Source organism: Artibeus jamaicensis, unplaced genomic scaffold (genome assembly GCF_021234435.1).
Source record: "Artibeus jamaicensis isolate MK-2021 breed Jamaican fruit bat unplaced genomic scaffold, CSHL_Jam_final contig_387, whole genome shotgun sequence".
Lineage (NCBI taxonomy): Eukaryota > Metazoa > Chordata > Mammalia > Chiroptera > Phyllostomidae > Artibeus > Artibeus jamaicensis.
The window spans coordinates 16,101,198-16,125,400 of NW_026521812.1; the positions used below are offsets into that span (position 1 = coordinate 16,101,198).

Sequence of the window (24,203 nt, forward strand, 5' to 3'; positions counted from 1 at the left end):
TGATTTGATTTCTGCTAGTGTATTCTTCATTTCAATTATTGTATTCTTTATTTCTGACTGTGCTTTTTTATGCTTTCTTCACGCACTCACATATACACTATTGTTTTGAAGTTCTCACTCAGTTGATTTGTTTTTCCCCTAAGTTCATTGGGCATCCTTATAACCAGTGTTTTAAATTCTGTAACTGATAAATTGCTTGTCTCCACTTTGTTTAGTTCTACTTCTGGAATTTTCTCCTATTCTTTTGCTTGGGACATATTTTTTTTTGTCTCCTCATTTTGGCTGCCTTTATGTGTTTGTTTCTATGTATTAATAGATCTGCTATATCTGCCAGTCTCAATAGTGTGGCTTTGTGTAGTAGGTGTCCTGTGTGCCCAGGAGGTATCCCTTGTGTAGAAAAATGTGTGCCCTCCTTTTGTGGTGAAGCCTTGATTGCCCTTTACTTGTCAGTGGGTGGGGTTGACCTTCAGGGCTGTGAGGACTGGACACAACTACTATGGGAGCTGAGTATGTGGAGTGAATTTGTCCCCGTAGTGTTCTGGTGCTTATGGAAACCACCCTTTGGGTGCTCACTGGGTGGTGCTCTCTTGCGGTGTGAGGCTTGCCGCCAGGTGTGTTGGTTTTTAAGCCTCTTGGGAAGGGCTCAGATGCAGACTGAGGCCAGCCACTGCCTGTACTCAGCCCAGGGCCACCTGGTAGGAGCTATGAGATGTTTCTCACTTGGAAGCTTCCTATGCTGAGCCCAGAGGCGCATAGGAGATGCCACACTGTGACCCAAGGCTGGTTGCCACTTGCACTGGGCCTGGGGCCTCTTAGCAAAAGGCACAGGACATGCTGAGGCCAGCCACTGCCTGCCAGGAGCCTGCAGACCTTGGGGAGTTTTAAGAAATCTTGCAGCAGAAGCTGAGGCTGCCCGTGAGGCATAGCTGTGGAAGATCTAAGGGCAGTGTGTGAGTTGGGTGGTGTGAGGTCTCAGGGAGTCATTAGAGTGGGGTGAGTGGTGCTTATCTGGTTAATGCAGATTCTGGATGTAGCCTGATGGCTGCTTGCCTATCAGGCTACATGAGGGGAGGCCTCAGCACTGCGATAGTAGCAGCCTTCACCCTGAAGCCATACAACTCAGTTTTTCCCTGTATGTCTTTGAGTTACTGTCCACTGAGTCAGTCTGTGTACCTCTAAAAGGGTGTGTTTGTTCTCAGCTGCTCTACATCCTACCAGGATAAGATGGAATCGTGGTTGATCTCACAGCCAGCTGTTGTGCGGACCACCCTTCCTGGCACCAGATTCCTGAACTGAGCAATGTGGACAGAAAAGGGGCTACCTGGTACACCTGATAAGTGCAGGGGATGCCTGCATGGAGGGACTTACAAACTCAGAGACTAAAGTAACCACATAGGATGGTCTGAACATAAAAAAATCCTATCAAATATTGAGTCATGGCAGTTAGTTCTGTCCTAGGCTAGTAGCTTCCTTGTCAAAGGTCAGTCTTTAAGTGAGTCTGTCTATTGTCTGTTGCATCAATATAACATACCTTTGGAATGTCAGAATAATCCCTTTCTTCCAGACCCCTCAGGGTATAACTTCACAGCAGAGCACCAGACCACAGAATTCCTCATTTTATCTTGTTGTTCAGATACCATCTCTATATGCTATCAGTGTTAACTCTCCTGTAACCACCAATGCAAAAGAAATAAGTGTATCTCTGTTTTACTTCTTATCCTATCTCAGATATTTCTGCACTTTGCGCTCCTTCACCTCCCTAATCTACCACCAACAGGTTTCATGTAACCCTCCCGCTGTGTCTTCTCCTTTGATTTTAGTATATAAAATAAGCTTTAAAACTGCAATTCTCTGGAATGTTTTCTCAGGCTTTTACTTCTGCCAGACATTCTTTCATTGCCAAGGGCCTGGCAGGGGGTTAGGACCACATACTCCATGGTGGGGACCTCTACAGCCAAGACATCCCTCTTGATTCTCAACTGCCACACATGTGTATGGGACAAGCCCGTTTTGCATCTCACCTCTCTTACCAGTCTCGATGTGCTCTCTTTATATCCTTAGTTTTAGGAGTTTCTTTAAGTTAGTGTTCAGGTGATTCTCCAGGTTGATTTTTGTGTAATTAAACTGTGATTTGATGTGGTCATGAGAGAAGGTGAGCACCATGTTTACCTACTTTGCTTTCTTGACTGGAACCCTCTGTAACATGCTTTTCACCACCAAAAATAAACAAACAAATAAAAACACACCCCACTGATTATATTTTAAAAGTGTTCTGTTCTAGTAGTTCTAAGACTGGGGTAGAGCTCTCCAGCTTTCTAATTTGTGGGGTAGGACCTGCGTCACTGTCATCCTGTGTCCTCGAGTAGGGAAACAGCTGTTTCCCAGACAAGTCCCGGTCACCCTTTGTATGAGGAACCCCAGGGCATCAGTGTGCTGCAGGAGAGCAACAAACCCGCAGTTCCCCCACTGCACGGGGTAGGTTACTGGGTCTCCCAGCCTCAGTGTCTTCATCTGGACTTGTGAATAACAGCCATTTTGCAGGGCTGTGAGGATTAGAGAGGTAACCTTGTTAGTAAAGCATTCCAGTGGCAGTTATGACTGGCACCTCCAGGCAGTTGTAGTTTGACTTTCAGGTCCCCTCTGATAGCAACCCAGACTCTCAGGGAAGGTCCCTGGGACCAAACCTTAATGAGCAACCAATGACAAAGCATTTATCTGAATGGGCCTTTGAAACCTGTTATCAAGGTGAGCAACCATACCTAAAGACACTATCGATATCAAAGACACAGCTCTCAAAAGCATCATTCATCTCAGAAGAATGTTTGCATTGCCTACACAGTCAAACAGGAAGTTATTACATAAACTTCAGGATCTATTGAGAAACTGTCAATGGAAAGTCGCTGGCCTCTTGTAACGGAGAGAGTAATAGTATTAACTAATTAGCAACTGATCACTTCACATGCATCAGGCAACATGATTTAGAGGATGTATTACTGAACCCAGATAAGACATGGATTTTTTAAGGAAAGCAGATTTCAAAGTCCCAGATATGTATTTAATGACTCAAAGATCTTCTGCAGCAAGTGGACTGAAGTCTCGGAGGGTTCTTATTAATATTAAAAACAAACAAAAATGACTCTGTTCCATCTCATTGTAATGATACAGCGGTTGTGTTTAGAAGAGTCATAGGAGTGGACATTTAGAATCTCAAAACAACAATTCATAGAGCAGGATAAGCCTGTAAACATATGGTCATTATCTCTCGGATTAGATATTCACTGTCTACACACTTGAACTTCGGCAATGCCGTCAAACATGTCTGAGTCAACATGGGCGAATGAAAGACAAACAACTAAGACCGGGACCAAAGACTTCTGGAAGACAACGGATTCCAGCGTGAAGACCCCTGAGACATCAGGTGGCTTTTCATTTCATGGGCACTGAGGCCTGACATAAAAAGGAAGTGGCTGTGTGCATATATCACTAGGGTTATATTTAGTCTGTGCTTTTCTTGCCCCTTCCTTGCTAATTCATCTTCACTTGGTTGTTGAGTCTACAGTGCCTCCTCATCAGCAGAAGGTGAAAGCTGACCGGGAGCACTGTCTGGAAACTGTAAGAGGCAAGCGGCTTTCTCAGCAGTGTCAGTGTCGTCCTGCAGAAGAGAGGAGCCCGTGCGTTCCCTGACCCTGACCTTAATGCTGTGAACAAACACTGAAACTGTTTCCAAAGTGCAAAGTTGCTGTTGGCAGGAGGAAGCATACATTTTTTCAGATGCCTTTTTTCTCTGTTAATAAGGAAATGTATATAATTTAGGAATACCAGGCCTATAAGCATTTGGTTTATGATAATAGAACCAATGCAAATGAAAGGTAATTGGTTTTGTGTCCATTTCTCAGATAGGCTAACAGTTAAGAATGTTCTAGAAGGGGCTTCAGCATTCAAGGAGAGGTTGTACTAGAATTAGGTGTTCTCAGTTTAAGAATTTTAACATACGTATGTGTTCGGATTGGGTGTAAAAGTAATTTATTTCTAAAGTTCAAGTATTGAAGCTAGTCAGAGATTAACTTAAAAATAGAGAAGACCTGAGAATACCCTTATAATATCCCTGTATCTCACCTGAATTTTGGTCATCTTTCTTAAGTGGAGGGAAGGGGGTAGAGCTATGCTCCATGGAATGACATGGGCTTGTATAGAATCTGAAAATGTGATCTATTCTGTGGGTTTTTTTTTTCGGTGGAAAGAATGGATAAAAGATTAAATTTTGTGCTTTCTAAGGTTTCTAAAGTTCTATAATTCTGTCATAAGCAATTAAAATAAAAAGCTTTAGAGAAGGCTTGAATTTGCATTTGTATTTCTTGCCTGGTAGGGAACATCAATAATTAACCCTACGTGGCTGCTTACCTGTGTAAACAGGGCTATTGATCTCACCTAGTAGTTAATTGGCCTATCCATTTCCCCATAAAAGTCCAAAGTCCTAACAAAAGATTAGGTTTTGTTAATATGGCTTTTACTTCAATTCACTTTAGGTTTATGGGTGTCACACTGCCACCCTGTGGACACGAGACTTCTCGGCTCTCAGGGAGGTCTTTTCATTACTAAAATCTAGGCAGGGCCATCAGCAGCGGGTGGGTACTAGAAATGTTCAGGGAACTCTTTGAAAGTGTATGACTGTCTAACCACTATGCTGTGCAGTGGAAGCTCATACAAAATAATGTTGAATGTAAACTGTAATTTTTAAAAAATGTACCACTTGGGTGGGAGGCATTGATAATGGTGGAGGCTATGCACGTGTCGGGACAAAGGGAACCTCTGCACCTTCCTCTTAATTTTGCTGGAAACCTAAATTTCAACAAAATAATAATAATGTCTTTAAAATAACACACACGTAAAGCAGTGAAAATTGTGTGTGTGTATTCACATATAGAGGTAATAGCTTTAAAATTAGTATATGTGCAATTTTCAGGCATTGGTTACCATGTAGGAGTTAAAATACTTGTTTCCTACTAAAGTGAGTTATTGCATAAGCCAATTTAAAAATATGTATCTATACCTTCAAGAGAAACCACAAATCTCATCCCAGATACTTGGCTTTTCTAGAATTGCCTTCTAAACTAATCCTAGTCTAGGATGACCAATTGTCCAGGTTTGCCTGGAATTAAATGTTTTCTTAGAACAAAGGGCTTTCAGTGCCAAAACTGGAAAAGTTCTGGGAAAACCAGGAAGCACTGATTATCCTAACTATGACAAATATTACTCTTTTGCCCAGTAATTTTAATATGTTTAGTTTCAAGTAATTAGTCACAGGTTTATGGGAGATTTTAGTAATCTCTTCAGGGAGAAAAAAGAGTCTGAGGAATTAAAAGTAGGTAGAGACAATGTCATTGCCAGCATTATTCATATTAGCCTCAAAGTGGAAGCAATCCAGAAGTCTGTCGACTTTGAGTGGATACATAAAATGTGGTGTATTCATACCATGGAATATTCCTCAGCAATAAAAAGGAATGAGGTACTCATACATGCTATAACATGGATAAGCCTTGGAGATGTTATATTAAGAGAAAGAAGCCAGGCACAAAGGCCACATGTATGATCCCATGTACATGAAATGTCTAGAACAGACAAATCTGTAGAAACAGAAAGCAGATTAGTGGTTGCCAGGGGTTGGAGGGCGGGGAACGGGGAACTGGCTGCTAATGTAGGAGTTTCTTTTTTGGATAACGACAGCATCCTCAGATTAGATAGTAGTAATGACTGCACACCTCTGTAAATACACTAAAAGCCACTGAATAGCATTCTTTAACTGGGTGGCTTGCACGTTTTGTGAATCATATTTCAATGAAGCTTTTTTAAAAGTAAATAGATCCTTGGGCTACTTTAAACTTTGAATTGACAGCACGATAGTAAATAAAATACATACATTTCTTCCTTAAAAGGAGCAGGAGGCAGGACCACTCCAGTTAGATATTCCATTCCAAAAGGTTGAGAAGATTGCTGAGGGCCCATCTGCAAATATGACCTGGCCAAAGGTTAAGGTTATAGATTTTAGGGTCAATAAATATGGATTTCAGTCCCAATTCTTCTGCTACCCCCCATCTGTGCAAACCCAAGAAACTTTTTAAAACTTCTCAGGCTTCACTTTGCTCAACACTAAAATGGATATGCTAGTAATGATTTTATTGAACGGTAAGACAATGGAACAGGGTCGTACACGAAAAGCATTTCTCAGTGTGCCGCGCGCAGGCGCTACTCCTTAAGCGCATGTGAAGACAACCTGCCTCCTGTACATTTCTTGGCAGCCAGGATTCCCTGTCACTCCAAAACTCGTGGCCGAAGAGAACCACCCGAACCCAGCTGAATTATACACATATTTTAAAACGGGAAAATTAAACTTTGATATATAAATACAAAAAGTCAAATAGTGTCTCTTCAGAACTTCCACTGCAGGCTCCATCTTCCTTAATTATGTTAAACAGGTACCCGGTCGGAGGCCCCAAGGCCGTTTTCCGCCCTCCCACCAGGCCTCCTCGGTGATGGGGCAGCTCTGCACTGAGCCCCAGGCCCTGGGCTTTCTGTGTCCCGTCCTGGAAAACTAAATATTATAGTATTCTAAATTACATTGTAAATGTATTTTAGTGATATTAAATATTAACATATTTGATACTTAACTACTATATTATTACATTATAACGAATAGAGGTATTTATTATATTTTGATAGTATTTAATGAAAACGTTTTTAAATATTTAGAACACTTGATAATATAAATATTTAAATAAATATTAATGAGTTTAAATATAAAGTTATATTATTCTAAACTACTTTAGAGGGGTTTTGTAACCATTTTCATTGTTACGTTACTTTGGCTATAATTGGAACCTTTGTCTAACGTATAAGGTGGGATGTTTGCAAATGTGATGCTGCAGATAAAGAAATGCAGATCCTTGCTAAATCTGAAGTCACGTTTCCTAGTTCTTCTCATCTGAGTTCTGAGTTTAAACAGTTTGTCTATTATCATAGTAGCAATAAGAACTTCTAACAGTAACACTCTGTTCTCACTGGTGTCTTTGCTTATACCCATAAGTGGTCAAAGTGTTCTTGTTGAAAGTATGAGAGGCAGATGGAGAAAACTTTTTATTAAATATAAATAGCTAAAGAAAACAATGTGCAAATGTTTTTAATTTATGAGCAGATAACCTTGGTATATTCGCAAAGGCTAGTTCACTGTTGGAATTAAAATCACAATATTATATCTCATTTAGTAATAAAATTATATAAAGTCCATGTAATATTATAATATCTAAAATAGCAGCCCACAGACTTAACCCTCTATTCCTGAAAGCCTGTCCTTTTTTCCTCTTTAGAAGTTATTGCCATATGATACTCCTGTAGCTGAGCACACGTTTTACCCCTTTATGTCTGTTTTGTCTTCCACTAGCTAGCCCCGACCCCCGAAAGGACAAGGGTTTTTGACTCTTTGGTTTCCTGTTGTCTTCACAGTTCCTTGCATGATATTTAAAAAATAGTAGGTGCTTGCCCTGGCTGGTGTAGCTCAGTGGATTGAGCGCGGGCCTGTGAACCAAACAACTGCGGTTCGATTCCCAGTCAGGGCACATGCTTGGGTTGTGGGCCAGTTCCCAGCAGGGGACACACGAGAGGCAACCATACATTGATATTTCTCTTTCTCTCTCCTTCCCGTCCCATCTAAAGATAAACAAATTAAAAAGAAAGAAAGAAAGAAAGAAAGAAAGAAAGAAAGAAAGAAAGAAAGAAAGAAAGAATGTCTCTTGTAGATAGCATAGATTAAAAAAAATAGTAGGTGCTCAATAGCTGTTGGATAGTCATTCAACAAATCATTATGCCTAATTTAAGCCTTAACTAGAACAACCTGAAAAATCTAGAGAACAACCTGACAAAATCCTTAAGCATGTGAGGAATTGATTAAAACTTACCATGTGGCAGTTATTCAAACTTCGAGGTTGAATCTGTTATTATCTCCACTGACAGAAGGGGAAGTTGAGGCCAACAGAACTCAGGTGCCTCCCAGGGCACCCAGCTCACAGGCAGAGCCAGGACTGGACCTAGGCTGACGTGAGAGTCCCTGCTGGAATCACTGTGCTGTGTAGGGCCAGGACAGAGAACGGGTGAGGCTCTGGCAGGAGAGACCTGTTGTGGGGGAAAAGAAAAATAAACATCTTTGAACCCCACCACCATGTCTACCACCTAGTAAACTCTCCATGCACATTAAAGGTCGGGAACCATTTCCTGATTTACCACTGCAATAATTTTCGAAGCAAAGCAATCTGAAAGAGTGACATTCCCCTCTTTCTTAGGTGAATTTGATGTACCTTGGAAGGACCTTTTAAAAAGTCTGAAGTCAGTGTTTAAAGCTACTTGGTTTTGTGCTCAGACAGATTAGTCATGGGTGGTAAGCACTCACGAATGCTACACAGTGGTACCTGGGTGCCCGTCTTGAGTTCGTCCTGGAACTCGTGCGAGTGCTGAAACTGATGAATACCAAGCAAGTGACTAGAGATGAAGCAAGTGACTAGTGACGAAGCACTTTCTCTTGCAAGGTGGCATTGCAAGGTGACTCATACAAGTTCTAGCAAGTGCCACGAGTCCTAAGCAAGTGCCAAATGCTGACGCATTTTTTTTCTCGTCAAAATGAGACAAATTACAGGCTTTGACGAATTCTGAAGTCGACGAGTACCGAGGTGTGACTATAATTAGTTATTTGTAATATTTTCTTTTTCTTTTGGAAGTTGATTTCTCAGCCTCCATAATGAGGCCAATGTTGGAGTTTTTCCCATGTCACTCACAGCTTAATAATTACAATTATGGCCACACCTTTCTTAAAGCACCTGACTTCACTGAAGGACAAAAGTCCTGGGGCTTGGTTCTCAGGGGTCAGAGTGTCTGTCTGCCTCCCTTGCTTCCCACCTCTAATCAAGGCTCCCTGTGTGAATGGGCTTCCTTTGTGCTTTCCCGGCCCTCCCCCTCCGCACACCGTCTGTCCTTGGGCGTGGCGTTCTTTTCTCTGCCTGGAGGAAGGGTTTGAAACAGCAGCAATTCTGGCCCAAGAGGTGGCAGTGGTGGTGTGTGGGCGGCGACCTGCAAGGACGTCGGTGGTGCAGTGCAGCCTGGTACCCGGCCTCAGTGCCCCAGGGGCTGGAGAAACTGCACTGACGCCGGAAGCTGGCGGCACCTCAGGAAGGGGAACAGTGGAAACTCTGTTGTAGACTCTGGTTCCTCCATATCTGAGGGCTGGGAGAAGGAGAAAGGTTCAGGAGCCCGACTTTGCTGTTGAAAACATCTTAACTTTATTACTAAAGGACTTTTCACTTGAGGACTAGCTTTAGGGAAAATGCCTAAGTGGTCATCCAGTATCTTGTCTCATGTCTGGAAATATCTTCCACGGAGACAGTGTCTTTTAGTCTGCAATGACATTTAAAAGGCTCCAAAATGCAAATATTTGGGAGATTCAACAAATGAAATGAATGCTTTTTTGACGAACAGGAGTAAAGAAGGCACTGGGTGCCTGGAAGAAGTGGTGGTAGGTCACCCTAAAACTCTGGATGAATTGTAGGGGTGCCAGCAAGTGGAAGGCAAGTGTTCACCATGGAGACTACTGAGTGTGACCAGAGCAAGATCAGCTGCAGCCAGGGCATGGGAACCAGGTGTCAAGGAGCAGATTGTTTGCAAAGATACACACTTGGAGATGTCTGGCAGAAGTACCCCACACTCTGGGCAGAAACTCAGTAAAGGAAGTGAGTTGTAAGGTTAAAGTGAGATATCCGGCAAAGCTGACTCAGGGCAGTCTTCACCTGTGGAATGAGGGTGCCTTAAATTCGGGCCAGTGGTAGGCCTGGGAACCCAGACTGGGGGGCACAGGTGAGTCAGTTCACCTGTGAAAAATTGCAGGTTATGGGCGCAGCAGGTCAGGGGGAGGCAGATGAGGAAGGTGCTATAAAATGTAATCATTTTTAACTGTGAAATCATAGTATAAAGACCGTAATAAAAGTAATGCTCTTATTGTAGTGTATGTCTCTTAGATAACACGTGAAAAAGAGAAAATGATCAGGAACTATGTTTTGCTTTTTTTAAAAAAAAGAACACCACCCAAAGAAAATACTTTGGTGTATTTTGGTCCATTTTTTTCTGTTTTATTATACACACAGGGTAGGCAAAAGTAGGTTTACAGTTAGGAGTGCACCAGTTCATTCTTGTATTATTATTAATTAATAATAATTAATTTTTGTATTATTTATTTGTATTTGTGCTTCCCTGTAGCTTCGACCAGTCTTAGTATATAAATATACAGAAGTATAAACATACTTTTATTTACCTACTATCACAGCGTTAATTCTCTCAACCCATTAAAAACTCTTCATTGGGATGATTTTCAATAACCGGGATGATTTTAAATAACTCAGCCATAGACAGAGCAACCACTTAAAAACTAGCCTTCTAGAACTCTATGTTTCTAAAAAAGCTCCAGACTTGGGAGCATGAGGGGAAAAGGCGAGGAACAACAGCAATAACAAAATAATAATAACAATAACTATGATAATAATATCCCCTGAGCACTTAGAGGTAAATAAATATATGAGAAGAGCCCCCACAATCCCAAATTCTGCCTTTTTATTGTAACATTATCCTTCCTTATACCAAGCCAAAGGCATGCAATCAACTCAGAGTTAATCTATCATAGTAACTAAAGTGTGGACTGTGGAGTGCAGGCGCTGGTATTATTTAATTAAACTGTGGTAAGTGAAATTCCTGCATTTCAGAAACAAGCAGCTGGGGGCTGCCTATACAGCGGCACATCGTATATTCCACGGTGGTCCGCAGTCTCTCCTGCCTCACATGTTCTTCTGGAACCCTGCTGTTCCCACATCAAAGGGTGAGACCCAGGTCCCCTCTCCTTGAATTTGGGCAGTTTGCGACTCTCTGGCAACCAGAAAAATGCAGCAAAAATAAAATAATTTCTAAAGCAGAACCATAAAAGACAATACAGCTTAACACTGGAACACTTTTCACCGAAGCTCCGGGCCACGGTGGGAGCGGCCGGATTGCCTGGAGCGCAGTGTGCGGTGGAGAAGTCCAAACGAGCCCCTGGGGAGAAGCCCCCTGGAGAAGACCTGGGGATTCATCGACCCAGCACTATTTTATTGGGCCTTTAGGTTGTTTCCAATCCTTTGCTAACATAAGCATATTTGAGCAGACTCTATTTCTCATGACTGTAAATCTATGTGCCGCTTAAATTTCAGAAACCACAATAAGCACAAAATCTTGAATTTGGAAAGAATTTGTATCTCACATTCCACCAATAAAGTTAAATTAAATAAACATTTTAAAAATGTACTTAGATTTTCAAGAAAGTACTTAGTGGTCCATTTTCTTATTGAAGTAAGAGTTACAGATATTATTTGTTCTAATAAAGGAAAAGGCACTGGCATTACAGTGAAGAAGATAAGTTTTGTTAGGATGAGAAAACCCCCTAGGCAAGGTAAATTATTATCTGATTTAAAAGTGTATTTCATAAAAAAAAGCCCATATTGTATATTCTTTATGTTCTTTTTTTAAAAGATCTTATTTATCTATTTTTAGAGAGAGGAGAGGCAGGGAGAAAGAAAGGGAGAGAAATATCAGTGTGTGGTTGCCTCTCGCATGCACCATGCTGGGAACCTTGCCTGCAACCCAGGCATGTGCCGTGACTGGGAATCAAACCAGCGACCCTCTGGTTCACAGGCTGGCACTCAATCCACTGAGCCACATCAGCCAGGGCAATTCTTTATATTCTAAATATAGTATTCTTTAATATGCATTCTTTAAAATGCAGAAAATGAACAAAGAACAAGTAGAAAGTGGAAAAAAATGTTCAAGATAACAAGTTTCAGGGATCCATTCCAGAGTCAGTACCACTCATCTTTATGTTGTACCTCAGTTTTGTCAACATTTACTAAAAGATGTTTAGCTCAAAACAAAGCCTTATGCATGTATTGTTTATAATGAGAACTTCGTGCCATTAAAAAACATTAAGGATATTAGTATGGTTTATTTAAGAAGACAAGAAAGTGTATTTGATATTTTAGATTGTCGTGGGAAAGAACACCAACCCCCAAATATCTGGCCTTAAAGAGTTAACCCTCAGCAATTGGAAAAGCAATTATCCAGAATGGCTCACTTCTGTACTTGACAGATTTCAAATTCTTTGTTTAAGCTTCAGCTTAACTTTATCTTGATGCTAGGCTAATTGAATTGCATATGATATTTCCTTTTCAAGGCAGCTCCACTTGTACACATCTTAGGTCTCTGTGGTGGCTCTTTCCAGCTCTCTGTCTCACCAGACCTGATAAGGCAGTATTTTTTAGTTAATATGTAGTGAAGTTCTAAAGCACTCTAACTTCCTCGTCTTTACCTCACCCTCAGAGAATTTGTCTCTTAATTTCATCTTTATTTGCTTTTTCATTTTAAAATACGCCCTTGGTTTTAAAGGGTTTTGTTTTTCCTCTCTGCCAAATTGATGTAGGTGCTTCTGTGTTTTTATACATAATTTCTTATTATAATAGTGCTACTGTTTTCTGAAGTATAGATGATGAAAACTCAATTTCCTGCATAGCTGAACCAACCTCAAGAAAGTGAGGGGTAGGTGACCCACTGAAACGCCCGGGGCTTCAGACGATGCTCGTGTCATGTGCTTGCTGAGATGCAATTGCATTTTCGGCTCTGTTTTCTTTCCATGTGAAGCACTCTTCTAAGCTCTAACCTTTAGTCAGTGGGCGATTTTCGTTATCGGAGTAAAACAAGACTGAGGTATGAATAGCTGCTATGTGTGTGTTACAAGCTATCTAGGATTCAAAGGTTTCAACTAAAAGGTCTAAATATATTATTTAAAACAAATCCACCAGCCACTCTTTCAACGGAAGTGATGAAACCCAAAGAATTCATATAGTAAAATGGAGAAAATTAGGATGGTCATCTAAAAATTCGGCAAGGTTGAAGTGATGAAGAACACTTGTTGGCTGATCCCAAAACTTGTCGATTTTGTGACTCTGGGCTGCGTATGGATCTCTGTGGCTCAGTGTACAGTTTTAAACAGCTGCCTAAAGTCATGTGTAGCTAACCTGGTAAGTTTTGCTGGTCTAACGTTCATCTTTGCAGGGACTAATACCTACAGATTTCAGCTTGTTATAAAGGATTACATTATTTTCACTTTATAAGAAGTTTTCTCATGAGAAAGACTCTTTTCTCAAAGTATGTTAGGACCATTTGTAATTACAGAAGGTAGGACTGGCTATTTTATTTCTTTATCTGTTCAGAGATTTTGGGAGGACTGGGATTTGAGTAAATTTGATTCCCTCAGGCTTAGTGGAATCAACTTTGCATGCTTTAAAAAACTGTAATTTTAAAACTCATTTATTACAAATTCACTTATACTTGTCTTGAAACATGGGCTAGGTTTGGACTCAAGGCAATGCCTTCTTGCCGTAAACATCGGTACTATTTATATTGTGGATGGATGATTGTACGGGGGGCAAGTGATCAAGGGAGCAGACTCAATGCCATATGGAACAGCATTTTGTTTAAAATGCAAGAATTGTTTGTATATTCCTCTATTGCTATCTATGCATTCGCAATTTTTTTGGTAATAAGGGTTTTTTTAAGTTTAAATCTGTTTTTCTTCTTATTTCTGGGTGTCATCCTTCTTGTATGTATTATTTCATATCTTTTTACTTATTGTGATGTAGTTGTACTTCAAACAGTCACCGGATCAACTGTGAAAGCTAAATACAGCCCAGCCAGGAAAAGATACACTCATCTACAGAAAGAGGAAAGGGCCTGATAGCTTACATGTGACACTACTTAGAGACATATTTTAAAAAATGATGAAAATACCAAATAAAATACAGTACTCATTATTAGCCTAAAGTACTGGAGATAGAAGTCAAGTGTAGACTAGAAAACAAATTTGCGTGATTTTTTTGGTTCAATTTAAACTCTAGTAGACATTATGATGCAGAATACACTTGTAGAAAAAAGTTTAGTATTTTATATAAATCTTTGCTGAAGGCTTCATTGGCATTAATGCATAATTCTATGCTTTAGGTTTTTGCAGTTGTAATTCAAACTTAAAAATGAGAGAATGGGATGATTAAATGTTTTATATGTTAAAAATTTGAAAATTTTCTCTGTGTATAACAAGAATATTTACATATTATTGTAAAGTATTTATAAGATAGATAATAGAGAAGAATAAAAAGAAAAAACCCTAAAAATCTACCAGTATTAATCTGATTGTGTTTTTTCAATGTTTTTTCCTGAAATACATATATAGTTTTACACACAGTTGTGCACCCAACTTTGTCACTTAACATTATATTTTCTCCTGAAACTTTTATAGAAACAAGATCTTCAATGTATGTGTATTTAGAATATTCCATCATATGAATGTATCACCATAATTTGTTAATGTTGCTACTATCAAAACTGATGCTGGTTGTTTCCATTATTGTAGTTTCTAGTCTATGTATTTGATTTTATTTTTAGTTAGGTTTAGTTTTATCTTATCTCTTTGTGTGGGCTCTTTGATTTCAGGATTTGGCAGTAGGAGTAGACAGTTTGTTCCTTTGCTGAGTTGCCTTCCGTTCACCACCTACAGAGAAAGGCACAGCTGCCGTGGTGGCCACGGCAAGAGACACGGTCTGCCAGTCTGCCTGGGGACCGCAGTAAAGGCTCTCTCTCCACCTGGGCTCCCACACAGGGGCTGGAGGGAGGAACAGCAGCCTAGTGAATGGACAATGAACACAGCCTGGGTTGGGGGAAAGGATATATGAAGTGCTCAAGTTTATTACACCGTTTGAATTTTTTTCTGTGCCATCCTTTTTAGCCTGGACATTTGCTGTGAAAGTCATCTTTGATTTCACTGGGAGGTTCTTTATGTTGAGGCATCTTTGTTTTTAAAGAAAAACAAGAGACTATTATACAAAGGAATGTTAGAATTACTGTCCAAAAATGCACAAATCATACTTCTATGCTTGATCATGAGTATTTTACATTAACTGACTTAATATTTTTGAATTATATATGCCATGTGCTGCAAAGAACAAAAGATAATATTCTTTAGAACACCAGCATTGTGAGGTCCATTATGAAAAAGAAACAAAAGAGATTTATGATCAAATAATTTATGGAAATTCTTTTTGCCATACCCTTTCTTATGTACATCCACATGACATAATAGCATATGAGTGGCTTTGTTTAATCACAATTTCCTTGTTCTCAGCAACAAAACCCTTTTTTTCTCAGTAACGAATCCCAGCAGATGTGGAGCTACTGCTGAGAAGTGCTCTGTTAGAAGTATTAATTTAACTCACAAAAAGGCTATTAGAAGCAATGGAGTTCAGAAGGTTGTGCTGCTGAAAAATATACAAACATTAATACTTTTCTTGTATATAGTAATTTTATAACAAGATAATGGAACAAAACCGTACCCCGAATTCCACAAAACACCCAGAAATTAGTAGTTTGTATTGATGTAGGAGTGGACAGGCAAGGCCAGGTATGTAAGGCATGTGGAATATGACAAAGATGACAATTCAGATCGAAGTGGGGCTATCGATTTAGAATAAAGAATAACTCCCTCCTTTAGCAGCAGGCACATCCAGGCAATAGAATATTATTCAGAGCTAAAAAGAAATGAACTATTTATCATAAAGGACATGGAGGAATTCAAATTTATCACTATCAATAAATGAAGAAGCCAATCTGAAAAGGCTATATACTGTAAGGTTTCAACTCTGTGACATTCTAGGAAAGACAAAACTGTGGAGACAGTGAAAAGATCAGTGATTGCTAGCGATAGGGAGCAGGGGCAGGGAGAATAGGAACAAGCAGGGCACAGACAATTGCGAGAGCAGTGAAAACACTCTGTATGAGAGTATAATGATACATACACGTCAGTACACACTCACCCAAACCCGTAGAGTGTACAACACCAAGAGTGAACCCTGACGTGAAGTACGGACTTTGGATGATTATGACCTGTCAGTGTGGGCTCATCCGTGGTAAAAAACATACTATTCTGATCGGTGATGTTGCTAGTGGGGGAGACTATGCATGTGTGAGGGCAGGGGTGTATAGGAAATCTCTGTACCTTAATGTCAATTCTGCCGTAAACGTGAAACTGCTGTAGAAAGTAGCCTTTGAAAAAAGTTAAACACACACACACAACTCCCTACATCACTATCAGATCCAAATGAATTCCAGGAGGTACTCAAAAAATGGTATGATTTAATCCAGACAAAAAACAAAAACAAGATAAGACTTTACCCTATAAAAATATTAAAATAAATTAGGAGCAAATATTTCTATAATCTTGGAGTGGGAATGCCTTAAGAAACCTGATTCAAAAATCCAGAATCCTTGGCCCTGGATGGTGTAGCTCAGTGGATTGAGCGCAGGCCTGTGAACTAGAGTATCGTGGTTCGATGCCTAGTCAGGGCACACATGCCTGGGTTGCAGGCCAGTTCCCAGCAGGGGACACACGAGAGGCAGCCACACATTGATATTTCTCTCCCTCTCTCCTTCCCTTCCCCTCTAAGGATAAATAAATAAAATCTTTAAATAAATTTAGAATCCCTAAAAGAAATTATTAATAAATATGACTGCTTAAAAACTTAACCTATATGACAGTAAAAGCAAAGTTAAAAATAGAAAAAAAGGATTGTACATGATAAACAGAATTTTATCAATTCTTATATATATGTAAAAGTATTTAAAATAAGCTTAAAACATGAAGATCTACTTCAGAAAAAATATATAAATGACTAAAAAGCATGTGATCTTCAACTTCATAGAAATGTAGAAATTTACAGTAAAAATGAATTATCAACTTTTCTTCTAGCAGTTTGGCAAAGTTAAAAACATGTAGTTGACAGAATCTGGATAAACTGGCACTTTCATGAACTGTTTATTAGACTGTAAATTGATACATTTCTAGAAAGCATCAAAACTAAAAGGAAAAATACCTATAATCCTGAACATCAAGAAATTTATCTGAAGAGATTATTGCATAACCAAAGATATGTCAGCAAAAGTCCGTTTGTAGCAAATTTGCACCTAATATTAATAATAGATTTCTAAGTGCCTGGCACTGTACTATAGCAATTCATTATTTAATTTGATCCCCACAGAACTTTGTGAATTCAGTATTATTTTGCTTATATCTTAGGTGAGAATACTAAGCATAGACAGCACAGGTTAATTATCAAAATGTCACATGGGGAGCAGTGAGATTAAAATGCAGATCATTCTGCTTTGTTTCATTTATTAGGGTAGGAACTAAATGACATTAGTTCCGGCGGAGGTGGGCAGGGCAGAAAATCTGGTGCCAAGAAGTAGGTGTTGGCTTAAGGGGACTTGAGGGCCAGGACTGGGATTGTGTGTTGTAAGCAAATGATTGGAGCCGATGGAACTAAGGTAAACTAGGCACCTCCTAACTCCAAAGTGAGGGACATGAACTTGGTGCAGATTACAGGAGGCATCTGTTCTTTGGTTAAGAGCACAGGTTCTGAAAACTATTCCTCTCATTCTCCTTCAAATTCTAACTCAGGCAATTTACTATACCTCCCTGTTTCTCATCTGTACAGTGGAGTTAATAATAGTACCTACCTAATAGGGTTGTTGAGGTGCTAAATGAAATTTAGTGTCAAACACCTTGAAGAGTTCCTGGAACATAGGAGTTCCTCACAAATTGTTAGCTATGATTAGGAGGAGGAGGATGCAGAGAGAGCGGAGATTAGGCAAGTGTGTTGATAAAATCTGCTTCTTTAGAACCCTGTACACCTGGCTCCTGAGGCTGCCTTTGCCCAAGGCCACTTGACAGGCCTTCCATCCAGCGTGTTACATTTAATCTTGAAAGCTGTCAACCGAGGGACTCAGAAACTGTTACAATATGACTTTATAGTCACTAAGAAACAGCTCAGCTGTCCTATTGTTTAGAATGGAACACAAAAACTACCCAGGTTTCACCTTGTTGATATTATAAGCCAACAGATTTTTGAAGAAATAGAAAAAAATTTAATTGCAAGTTCACTTTCTTACACTCAGTTGTATATGATTTTGATTCTCAAAGGAGAATCAAAGCTTCCTGTTGAGCAAAATCATGGGAACAAAGTAATATTAAGCACATGGTTGCACAATTAATCTAAAAGATACAGTTCATAGTATTCATTATCTAAAGACAAAAACATATTGAGCGTTCTTTTTTACAAATATAAGTGGTTAGGGAATGGCAATTAGAATAATCTTTATTCATGCATCAAATGAGAGGCAAAAGGTCAACATTTAGCTCTCTGGTTCCTGTATCGGATTACTTCTCAAGTAACCTCCATGCGGCTGGGTCCTGGGAAGTGCTAGCCATCCTGAATTCATGGGGTTATTTCTTCAGTATATATTTACTGAACACCTATTATCCCTAAAGCACTGTTCTAAGGTACAGGGGGTAGACTGAAGAGAAAAAAGGATGGTGCTTATGTAGAAGGAAGAGAGACTGCTCAATAAACTTAGGGACGAACATCGTTTTTCTTCCATTTGAAAGCATAGGATGGTCAGAAGGACACAACAGATGCTTAACCCCTGTCCCCCATCCCTCCGACTTCTTGGATTTTCTATCGTCTCCTGGAATATGTCTTGCTAATAATGCTGAGTCAGTTAGGGACAGATGGTGCACCTCTTGCCGGATTAATCACTTCTTTGATTCAGTGGTTCAAACTCAGCAACTTTCAAGGGGAGGTTCTGAGCAATACCCACAAGCCAAATTCACTCAGTATTCCTCTGCTTATAATTCTAAGTCAATCAGTAAAGCAGGTTGACAATTAGATCACATCCGGACCACAGTATTCAAATACGTATCTGACTGTCATAGGCTGAGTATTGCCCTGTGCTGTGAGCCCTTCTGTTCATGAAGGATCACTTCAAATAAGGAACAGGGAGAAAGTGAGCAATTTAGGGAGCTTTTCCCTCTTAGCTCCTATTTCTTTCATTTCCCCCCAGCACAAAAAAAGTTCTTAAAATCTGTGGAAACATGAGAAATAATCAGAGTAATCTGATATTTTACTCTATTTAAAATTCAATTTTTACTTTCTCTCTGCTTTTGAAAAGGCTACTTTTTAAAAGGAAAAATTTCGTGTTTAATCTGAGTCCTTTGACATGATGAAGTGCCACGTCATGGGCTCACTTCATACTGTGTGAGATTCTCTCCATTGTCCTTTACCGATTCCTAAAGCCACACTCCCATCCCACCTTTATCATTTCTGCAGAATTTTTGGATATTACATCTTATAACTTGCCCTGGCCTTTTTCCTGATTTCATGACTGATTTAATGACTTTAAGACATTTTTTCTCTTTACAGTTAGAAGGCACTGCAGAGGCTGCACTATTGCAGGAAGCTTTGCTTTGTTTGCTTTTTAAAGGTGCGGTAGTTACTGCGGAACACACTGTTGGGAGCTGGTGTTTATTACCTCCTTCTTCACTGCAGGGCAGGCACCTGGACAGTGGCATGCCGTATAACCTGAGTGAACCAGTGAGTAATCACTTCTATTGTTGAGAACTGTAAAGTGCTTGCATTGATAAGAAAGGGGCAATGGTCAGGTTTTATCACAATGAGAATAATTCCTAAGAAAGATCTCATTTATTTGTCCCCACTGGAGGAAGGACAATCAAAAATACCTCTAAATCTGAATTACAGAATATTAAAAAATGAAGCCAGGGACAGTGTGTTGAAGCGGAATGAGCCCAGGACCAATCCAAGCCCCTGACTTTGATTCTACATACTTGTGTGACTTTAGGCAAATTTATATTTCTGAGACATAGTTTTATTGTATGTTATCTGAGAAGATTGGATTAGATTGTCTCCAGTGTCTCTTCTAACAATTACATTTATAGTTTTATTACTTTTCTGCAACTGTGTCATTTTGTTCAACCAGAGTTTAGTGACTCAAAACATAAGTATGAAGCAGGTGCTGTGCTAGTAATAGAGACTTAAGACTGAATAAAATAGGGTCTCTGTTTTAAAGGACTCTCCACCTTGTAAGAGAGACAGACGCATACCTCAAATCATCACCAGAAAGCATCCCTGGGGCCAGAATAGTGGTGCGGGTGAGGGACAAAGGAAACACACAAGGGTAAAAGTACCTCATTTGCCTGCATGACTTTTGAACTACAACTAGAAAGATAAAGAATTTTCTGGAAGGACTAGAGGGGAAAGGGTACACCGGTCAGAACAAGCCCTAACTTGTTCAGGAAAGTAAGACTATTTCAGCCTGCTTGGAAAATGGGGAATGTCTGTGGGGGATGGGAAGGTAGAAGACAAGATTGTAAAGTTAGGAGGGGCTGGAACATGGAGAAATGGGTATACCAGCTGGGAATCGGGTTTCAATTGCACAAAGTTTTAGGTAGTGATTAGGTTTTGTTTTTGAAAGGATCATTTCAAATGTGGAAACACAGGTCTGTCAGGAGTCTGTTAGCAAGTGGTGGTGGGCACCAAAGAAAAGCAGGGGCAGTGAGGAGTGAGGAACTCGCATAGATTTCAGTTAATCAAGAGACGAGTCAGTAGGACTCAGTGATGCATTGTCCCCAGGGGCGTGAGTGGGATGAGAAGACACCCTGGTTTCTGGCTCAGGCAACTCAGATTTTAACATATTAATGAGAAATACAAGATAAAAAGCAAATTGGAGGTAGACAGTAAGGGACTTGATGTTTGACATGCCAACTTTGCAGTGATTATAGGAACTTCAACAGATGTGTCTAATGAGCAATTGCAAATCTGGGTTTGGTGCTCAGGAAGGCACTTCAGTTGAAGTTTAATGTGGATATACTGGCACCCGGGATGGTTGAAGCTGAGGGGGTACACACAGACTAACAGTAAAGGGATGGGAAAAGATATTTCATGCAAATGGAAAGGGGAAAGAAAAGCTGGGGTAGCAGTACTTATACCAGACAAAATGGATTTAGAATAAGCTATAATAAGAGACAAAGAAGGACACTACATAATGATAAAAAGATCAATCTAACAAGAGAATATAACTCTTGTAAACATTCATGCATCCACCAGAGGAACACCTAAATATACAAATCAAATCGTGATGGGCATAAATAGACAGATTGACAGTAGGACAATCATAGTAAGAAATCTTAACACCCCATTGATATCAATGTGTTAATCTTCCAGACAGAAAACCAACAAGAAAACAGTGGCCTGAAATGACATGCTAGACCAGATGAATTTGACAGCTTCAGAGCATTTCACCCAAAGCAGCAGAATGTGCATTCTTTTCAAGGGCAGATGGAACATTTTCTAGGATAGCCCACATGTTAGGACACAAAATAAGTCTCAATAAACTTAAGACTGACATCATATCAAGCATTTCTCTGGCGATAATGGTGTGAAACTAGAAATCAATCACAAGAAAAATACTGAAAACCAGACAAATGCATGGAGCCTCAATAAGATGTTAGTAAATAATTAATGGGTTAATGATGAGATCAAGGAAGAACTCAAAAGATACCTTGAAACGAATGAAAGGGAGAACACAGAACCAAAAATCTATGGGACAAGGAGAACACAGTCCTAAGAGGGAAATTCCTTGCATTACAGGCCTACCTGAAAAAACAAGAAAGATATGAAGTAAACAATCTAACCTTACACTTAAAGCAACTAGAAAAAGAACAACAAACAAAGCCCAAAGCAAGTAGAAGAAAGGAAATAATAAAAATCAGAGCAGAAATAAACAAAATAGAATCAAAGTACTATGAAAGATCGATGAAACTAAGAGCTGGTTCTTTGAAAAGATAAACAAGATTAATAAACCTTTAACCAGACTCATCAAGAAAAAAAAGAGAAGACCCAAATAAATAAAATCAGAAATAAAAGAGAAGTAACAACAGACACCAAAGAAATACAAAGGATTATAAGAAAACATTACCAACAGCTATATGCCAACAAGCTGGACAACCTGGAAGAAATGAGTAAAGTCCGGGACACATACACTCTCCCATCACTGAGGTAGTGGATGAGCTCGCCTGTGGAGAATGTGAAGAAGGAGAAGAAATGAAGTTGAGGGTAGGCTATAAACTCCAAAGTTGTGGGAAGAGGAAACAAGAGTTGCTAAAGGAGAAGGAGCTGAGAGGAAGGAGAGGGGGATCCAGGTACCACCGTGGCCGTGGAAGGAATGTCTACATGATCACAGGCTCAGGGAGATGAAGTAACATAAGGAGAAATGGGCTGGATCGGTCCATAGGAGGCCAGGCCAATTTTGGGAGAGAATATTTCAGAGCAGCTGTGGGATGAAAGCTGGCCAGTGGGCAGCAGACTTCTCAAATTGTCCCTCTATTTAAGTTTTGATAGGTGGCTTTTTGCTTGAGCCCCAGCTTTGAGTTTTGCTTGTCATGTCACCCCATAGGTCCCCACCATATGGTCAATGCCATGCTGTCCTAGACTTTACCTGCAGCCAGTCACCCATGGACAGTGTGCTACCTGAAGTTCTGGTGCTCTCTGGGTTCTTGACCTGCCCACCCCAGGTCGAATCCACTCGGCAGCACCTTGCCACCTTTCTGTGAACCACACCGCCCTACAGTCTGGAGATAGGGCAGCTCTGCTTAACCCCAAAGGTCCTGAGTCCTTCGAGGCCCCAGATTCCTTGGTAGATTTCTATTTCTAAAACACCTTTGGTTACGTTGCATTTTCAGGTGACGAAAGAGTCCCTCTTGTCAGCCACCATTGTTTCTTACTCTCTCTTGCAGTGCATCCAAGGATGTCACTTTTGGAACTCTGTAGATCAGGAAAACTGTGCTTTGAAGTGTGTAAGTATTAACTGCGTTTCTGTTTGGATACTCACGTTCCCTTTCGGGAATAGTCGTCTAAGAGGATTCCCATTTGAATTTCCGTAGCCTGAGTAAAACCCAATGGGGGAAATGGAGATCAGCATTACTTATATAGCTGGAGACCAGGCAAGGTTAACACAAACCATGGAACCCTGAGGATGCCCAACTGCTGCCACCTAGAAAGGCCTTTCAGTAGGATGTTAGGTATTGGTTATATGTCCTAGTCCTGCATTTCAGGTTTTAATTTACACTTAACTGGGGATCTTGTTAAAAGGCAGGTTCTCATTCAGTGGATTGTGGGTGGGGGGACAGATTCTGCACTGACAACACGCTCCCAGGGGATGCATCGCAGGTGGGCTCCAGACCCCTCTCTGGGTACCAGGACCTTTGGTCATGGTCAGAATTTCTCTATAGGCAACATGGTAGCAATCTAATCCAAATGTCACAGGAATCTAGGTTTATTTCTCTTTATGTAAGAAATACACCCCTGATATTTTATTTTTCATTTTTGTTTTACCACTTAGTGTATGACTTAGTTAAAGTACTTGTTCCTTGGTACTTTACTTTTCTCATTATTAAATTAGGATAATGATCGAATCTCTCTCGAAAGGATAGTGCCTGATACACTGTCATTACTTAATCCCAGGGATAAAACTTGTGTAATTTAAAAGTGTTGTGTTGCCAATTGTTCAGGTCAGAGTTTAAATCATTTAATAATTTTATCATTTTCTATTAGTTGTTCAGATTTGTAGGACTGAGATTTAAATAAGGCCATCAGCCTCTCCTCTGGTCCTCATAGCAATCTTGTGCAGTGTGTCCTCACAGAGCTGTCCCAGGAGCCACTCACGCGTGCTCGCCAGTTTGTGATCCTGTGCTTCATAGAACGGAAGTTCCCAAAAGGCGCAGCAGGTGTAGCTGGACCTCGGAACTGCTATACACTCTAAAAACACTTCTACCTCTCCTTGGCAGTGCTTTTTACAAATTGCAGTTTAAATCATTATCTGTCTAGTTATGTTTTGTCCCAACATGTAAGCCCATCAGGGCAGGTCGCTCTCTGTCCCGTTCACACTGCGTCTCCTGCGCTGAACACAGTGAGGGCCTGAGAGCAGGTGCTCTGACCGCACTGGTGAGTGAATGAAGGGGAAGTGCCATCTGCTGTCAGAAACCACCCAGGAAGCAGAGTGGTGGCCAGCATGGCCCGCTGGGCAGAGGAACCTGCTGCCCTTCTCAGCTGGAGCTACCGGCGGTTCTCATTTCAGGCTCTGTCTTCCCAGAGCATCTGCCAACACCCCTTCATTCTCTACCCTGGTGCATCACA

At 40.3% G+C, this 24,203-nt stretch overlaps 1 protein-coding gene across 1 annotated transcript in view; it reads left to right on the forward strand.

Annotated features, from left to right (window-relative positions):
- The first annotated feature begins 13,007 nt into the window (after window positions 1-13,007).
- Window positions 13,008-24,203, forward strand: part of ROS1 (ROS proto-oncogene 1, receptor tyrosine kinase) — a 101,866-nt gene continuing 90,670 nt past the window's right edge. The window contains exons 1-3 of the mRNA XM_037158121.2: window positions 13,008-13,130; window positions 19,542-19,586; window positions 22,805-22,864. Of these exons, the coding sequence (XP_037014016.2) occupies window positions 13,008-13,130; window positions 19,542-19,586; window positions 22,805-22,864 (228 nt within the window). The remainder of the gene's footprint in view (window positions 13,131-19,541; window positions 19,587-22,804; window positions 22,865-24,203) is intronic.